Consider the following 6727-nt stretch of genomic DNA (forward strand, 5'->3'; position numbering starts at 1 on the left):
TCAAACCACAAATAGGTATAGTAATACATTATACATGTTACTTGTTAGACACTTTTATCCAAAGCGACTCACATGCTCAATACTGTGGGCCACCCCCACAGGAGCAATGTGGGGTGAAGGGTCTCAGGGACACAACGACATGCTGACTGCAGTGGGGTTTCAACCTGTGACCCAACCTATATGCACAACCCACTGCGCCACACGCCTCCTATACTTATTGATCTGTCAGACACAGCGTTGGTCCGGCATTGAACATGTTTTTAAATGGAGACAATCTGTCCATGACACTTCTCTGTAGCCTAAACTAAAACATATCAAGTGTTTCACGCAATGCCATCGATACAGGTTACAACACGCTTCGTTTATGACAAACAACGATCATCCTGCATTAAAAAAGAGACACTTCCGTTCTTTGAATTTAAAACTTTAAAGTCAATCAGTGCATAATAAGATCTGTTATAAAAATACATGTGTGTTTAGAGACAAGATCAGTCAAAGAATGCTCAAATGCAAGACATCCAACTTAGGTATATGATACATTATGAAACAGTGAATAAATACATTACAGGGTAAGTTAAATCCTTCATAAATACTCAGTGCGTGTTTTGAGTCTCTCGTTCCAGTTCTTAACTCAAAGCCGCAGTGAGAGCTGCAGCCACTGACAGGAAGCAGGTTCTGATGACCGCCGCAGAGGAGGCCGCCGTGGTAACTGCTGCTGGGGCCATTGTGGTAACTGCTGCAGGGGCCATTGTGGTAACTGCTGCAGGGGCCATTGTGGTAACTGCTGCTGCGGCCATTGTGGTAACTGCTGCAGGGGCCACTGTGGTAACTGCTGCTGGGGCCACTGTGGTAACTGCTGCTGCGGCCATTGTGGTAACTGCTGCAGGGGCCACTGTGGTAACTGCTGCAGGGGCCATTGTGGTAACTGCTGCAGGGGCCACTGTGGTAACTGCTGCTGGGGCCACTGTGGTAACTGCTGCTGCGGCCATTGTGGTAACTGCTGCAGGGGCCACTGTGGTAACTGCTGCAGGGGCCATTGTGGTAACTGCTGCTGCGGCCACTGTGGTAACTGCTGCAGGGGCCACTGTGGTAACTGCTGCTGGGGCCACTGTGGTAACTGCTGCAGGGGCCACTGTGGTAACTGCTGCTGGGGCCACTGTGGTAACTGCTGCAGGGGCCATTGTGGTAACTGCTGCAGGGGCCACTGTGGTAACTGCTGCAGGGGCCACTGTGGTAACTGCTGCAGGGGCCACTGTGGTAACTGCTGCAGGGGCCACTGTGGTAACTGCTGCTGGGGCCACAGTAGTAACTGCTGCAGGGGCCACTGTGGTAACTGCTGCAGGGGCCACTGTGGTAACTGCTGCAGGGGCCACTGTGGTAACTGCTGCAGGGGCCACTGTGGTAACTGCTGCTGGGGCCACAGTAGTAACTGCTGCAGGGGCCACTGTGGTAACTGCTGCTGGGGCCACTGTGGTAACTGCTGCAGGGGCCACTGTGGTAACTGCTGCTGGGGCCACTGTGGTAACTGCTGCTGGGGCCACTGTGGTAACTGCTGCTGGGGCCACTGTGGTAACTACTGCAGGGGCCACTGTGGTAACTGCTGCTGGGGCCACTGTGGTAACTGCTGCTGGGGCCATTGTGGTAACTGCTGCAGGGGCCACTGTGGTTGTCTGTGCGATGCCTGAGGCTGTTGAAATGTTTTGGATGATCAGTATAACATTCAGATTGTGATTCTTCATTTTAAAGTCATTGTTTGTGAATTTCTGTGGGTTAATTTCTCAAACTTACCAACACACAGCAGAAAGACGACACATATCTTCATCATCATCATCATCATCATCATTATGGCAAAGTGTTATGCTGTCAAAAAAAGACATGATTTGAGTTAGATTCCGTTAAGTAAAGGCAACTACTTGCTTCATTAACTACATTGTTATTGTCTCTTCTTATATTCAGAGTCCTTTTCTAAAACGCTAAATTCCTCACAACTGTATTAGGTTAGTTCAAAGTAAAATATCAAGTTGAACCAAACCAATTTTGACTTAATTGTACCTAAACGTTATATTATTGCTTTCAACCAACCTAATACAGTCATGTGAAATCTCTGGACATGATAGATTTAAGTCATCGTTTCAGTTTTTCAGTAATGAAATAATAAATTCAGCTTTAAACACTTACTTTTGTATTGTGAGGCGTTCAGGTCTTCTCTCCCCTCTGCTGCTTGGTGGGTCTGTGATGAACACAGCAGCTTTTATATCCTCACAAAGCAGGTGGGACGACATCAGGCGGTGTGGGTGCGCGTATCCCCTCTCAGGCGTGACCATACCTTTAATAGTTCAGGTATGATGCTTTTTAGGTTCCATATATTTAGAGAAACCTGTCAAGTGACATTGTTCTTAGACAGGACATGTACGTATTTCCGTGGGGAAATATGTGGTGTCATCGTAACACTGTTTGTTTTGGTGCAGTTTGTTTGTGTTGAATTCTTATTTGTTTTTGTAGAAGAAGAAGAGATAAGAAGTTCCACACGTTCACAACAGAAGGGATTAATGCTAATCAGAACAGCCACATGTCTTAAAGGTGGCATCAGTTTATTTGGTCTGGAGTTAAATAAATTATACTTTCTACAGCATTATTGAAAAAACCATTTACCTAAGTAATACAACTCCATTATGAAGTAAAAGTCCTAAGTTGAAAATGTTACTTCAGTCAAAGTACAAAAGTATTATCACTAAAAGGGTTACAATGTACTGAATACATCAAAAGATAAAGTACTCAGTATGCAGAATGGCTCTTTTGACACTATTATATTATAATCGATTATTCTATCTTTAATTACTAACAAAAACATGTGAGAGCATTTTACTGTCGTAGTCAATTGTATATACTTTGTTAAATAGTGGTTTGATCACTAGTACAGTTCTGCATCGTACTTAACTTAGCGTATTTAGCTTATGATATCACTGTGTGTTTCTGTATGTAAAAGGTAATATGAGTGAGTACATGTAGTGGAGCACAATACACGCTGAAAAGCTTTGAAGTCATGCTGGCTGAAGTAAACACATTGTGTGCCTCCAGTACACTGATTCAATATTGAATTAAGATAAAGTTGTATAGCCATTGTTTAGCAGAATGATTATAGGTTGGTCAACACAAATATATTACAAATATTTTTTCATTATATCCACACAAAGCAGGGCTCTGAAAAGAGTCGTAGGTGATCTGATGAGTAACGTGTGTCTGCTCTGTGTGAGGTTTGGCCATCCTTTAAAAGCTCATTCAACCAGAAACCTGTTGCTTAACATTCCATTTGGATGATTGGATTTCACTGCACCGAGCTGTTTTGTCTTTGTTCAGCTCTTGTGTACGTATTATAAGAAAATGCTAGAATTTCCATACTTTCAGGAGAGAATGAGAACAGCCAGATGTTTTAAAAGTGTTTTTCTTTGGTCTGAATTACACCAGAGTTATATATATTATACTATTTAGGTTTCATACAGTCTTATATACAAGGGGCTGGTCCTCTTTTATCTTTAACATGTAGTATCTTTGAGACTCGTTACCTTCACATTGTCCAACCCATGTTTTATACATGGTCTCTTTTTTTCAATTTACATCTAACACATGCATATTTCTATTTGTCATCGAATATTGTGTGACGCTTCCGATGCCTTGCTTTGTAACAAAGACATACATGATTCGTATGTGTAATGTTTTGTCCCATATGTGTAAGATGTGACCACCCCTTCAATAGCTGATTCATACTTTACGGTTTCCACTAGGGAAAGAAACCTGTGGAGTTACATTCTATTAGATATGACGTATGATGTTTTCGTTAGGAATATCTGGGGTGTGATTGTAAGCCTTTGACGGCATTGCAGACCCAAGGTATTAAGTTGCTTCATATCTGTTCTGACAAACAGGGTCAACATGAGTCAGTCGTAGCTTCTGCCTTCAGGGTCCCATTTACAGATAGGAAATGTGTGTGACCGTTTATCAGACTTTGTGAAACCCAGTGTGGTGCAAGTTTAATACATTTAAAAACTGTTTTAATATTTCTGAAAGGAAACTAAATCATACCATCTATCTACTACTAGACTTAGGTATTCACTGTTTTAGTGAATTTGAAGAACAAAATAACTAACGTACAGTAAGTGTTTTCCAAACTTGCAAAATTCTGACATTAACCTGTGGGGTATTTACTGACATATGACAACGATCAAAACAGCAACAATCTCTTCAGCGCGTATTACCCACAACACTTATTATAGGCATCCAACCAAAAACACATTCATAATTTAATAATAATTTGATAATTTATCAAATTATTATTAATAATAATAATTTATTTTTGAAACAGTTGACTTCGAGAAGAGGGAACTTGCGATGCGATGTGGTAAAATGCTGACTCACTGTCATGCCCCGAGATAATTTATTTTTAGGGTGTGCCTAGAATTAATGTAATCTTACTGATACAAAATAATTGTAAGTAAGGGTACTTAAAATGTCAATAAAAAGTCATTTTTAAGATTTTTTTATTTTATTTACATTTTAAGACATTCTTTTTGTTTTTAAGGATGTGTGGAAAAGCCCCGGGGGTGGATGAGATCTGCCCAGAAATGCTGAAGGCTCTGGGTGTTGAGGGACTGTCATGGTTGACACGTCTCATCAACGTTGCGTGGAAGTCGGAAACAGTACCGAAGGAGTGGCAGACCGGGGTGGTGGTTCCCCTTTTCAAAAAGGGGGATCAGAGGGTGTGTGCCAATTACAGAGGCATCACACTACTCAGCCTCCCCGGGAAAGTTTACTCCAAGGTACTCGAAAGGAGGGTCAGGCCGATTGTCGAACCTCAGATTGAGGAGGAACAATGCGGATTCCGTCCTGGTCGTGGAACGACGGATCAGCTTTTTACTCTCGCAAGGATCCTGGAGGGGGCCTGGGAGTACGCTTATCCGGTCTACATGTGTTTTGTAGACTTGGAGAAGGCGTATGACCGAGGCTTGGTTGGTGATTGGCTAATGGTTACACAAGACAAAACATCGTTATGACATCATAAAGTGGCCAAAATCTGATCAGCTCATTTTCAGACAGGTTTTTATAGAAATGGATCAAAAAGAGAGAGAATCTTTGTTCCTGAAACTTTCAGAGTCTCTTTCCACAGAGGGGACACATGTTGATGTAGAAGAGACATGAAGAAGAGGGGACACATGTTGATGTAGAAGAGACACGAAGAAGAGGGGACACATGTTGTTGATGTAGAAGAGACATGAAGAAGAGGGGACACATGTTGATGTAGAAGAGACATGAAGAAGAGGGGACACATGTTGATGTAGAAGAGACATGAAGAAGAGGGGACACATGTTGATGTAGAAGAGACATGAAGAAGAGGGGACACATGTTGATGTAGAAGAGACACGAAGAAGAGGGGACACATGTTGTTGATGTAGAAGAGACATGAAGAAGAGGGGACACATGTTGATGTAGAAGAGACATGAAGAAGAGGGGACACATGTTGATGTAGAAGAGACATGAAGAAGAGGGGACACATGTTGATGTAGAAGAGACATCAAGAAGAGGGGACACATGTTGATGTAGAAGAGACATGGAGAAGAGGGGACACATGTTGATGTAGAAGAGACATGAAGAAGAGGGGACACATGTTGATGTAGAAGAGACATGAAGAAGAGGGGACACATGTTGATGTAAAAGAGACATGAAGAAGAGCGGACACATGTTGATGTAGAAGAGACATGAAGAAGAGGGGACACATGTTGATGTATAAGAGACATGGAGAAGAGGGGACACATGTTGATGTAGAAGAGACATGAAGAAGAGGGGACACATGTTGATGGAGAAGAGGGGACACATGTTGATGAAGAAGAGGGGACATGTGTTGATGTAGAAGAGACATGAAGAAGAGGGGACACATGTTGATGTGGAAGAGACATGAGGAAGAGGGGACACATGTTGATGAAGAAGAGACATGAGGAAGAGGGGACACATGTTGATGTAGAAGAGCTCTGGATGAATGCCATGACAAACTACGTGCCCACGAAGAAGGGCTGAACAGCTTTGATGCCCGCTTGCAGGCAATGGAGACGCGTTACGCTAACCTGAACAGTGACTACAAGAAGCTACAGGAGAAGACGGATGACTTGGAAAACAGGGGAAGACGGTGCAATTTACGTATCATAGGAGTGCCAGAGGGTTTGGAGAAGGGAAACCCTACACAGTTTATCGCCGGACTCCTACACGAGGTTCTCGGAGGTCCTAACGGCTTAGAGCAGCCCCCGATCCTGGACAGGGCTCATCGAGCTACAGCTAAGGTTCCTCGAGAGGGGGACAGACCGCGCCCGTTCATCCTTCGGGTTCATTACTTTCAGGAGAAGGAGCGGATTCAGCGCCTGGCCAGGCAGAAGGGACGGCTGGAGTTCCAAGGAAAACAGATCCTCATCTTCCCAGACTACAGCGCCGACCTGAGCAGACGCAGAGCGGCATTCAGCGAAGTGAAAGAACTCCTGCGTAAAGAAGAGGGTGTCCGGTGCGGTCTCCTGTATCCAGCTCGTCTTCGGATCTCCTTTAACGGGCAGACGAAGATGTTTGAAAACCCGCAAGCGGCAAAGGACTTTGTCATGGCCAAGTTCCGACCAGCCTGAATGTGAGTTGGAGAGAAGGGAAAAAAGAAGCTAATTCGAAACTACTCACTAATTATTTCAAGGACCTTATT

At 43.6% G+C, this 6727-nt stretch overlaps 1 protein-coding gene across 1 annotated transcript; it reads right to left on the minus strand.

Annotated features, from left to right (window-relative positions):
• Positions 1-631: 631 nt before the first annotated feature.
• On the minus strand, positions 632-4419 carry LOC117455450 (antigen LPMC-61-like). Its single transcript, XM_034094969.1, has 2 exons — positions 4414-4419; positions 632-1573 (listed from the first exon to the last, which is right to left on the minus strand). The coding sequence occupies exons 1-2, from the start codon at positions 4417-4419 to the stop codon at positions 632-634; spliced, it is 948 nt and encodes a 315-aa protein (XP_033950860.1).
• Between the last annotated feature and the right edge of the window lie 2308 nt (positions 4420-6727).

The sequence above is a fragment of the Pseudochaenichthys georgianus genome, chromosome 11 (assembly GCF_902827115.2).
Source record: "Pseudochaenichthys georgianus chromosome 11, fPseGeo1.2, whole genome shotgun sequence".
Taxonomy (NCBI): domain Eukaryota; kingdom Metazoa; phylum Chordata; class Actinopteri; order Perciformes; family Channichthyidae; genus Pseudochaenichthys; species Pseudochaenichthys georgianus.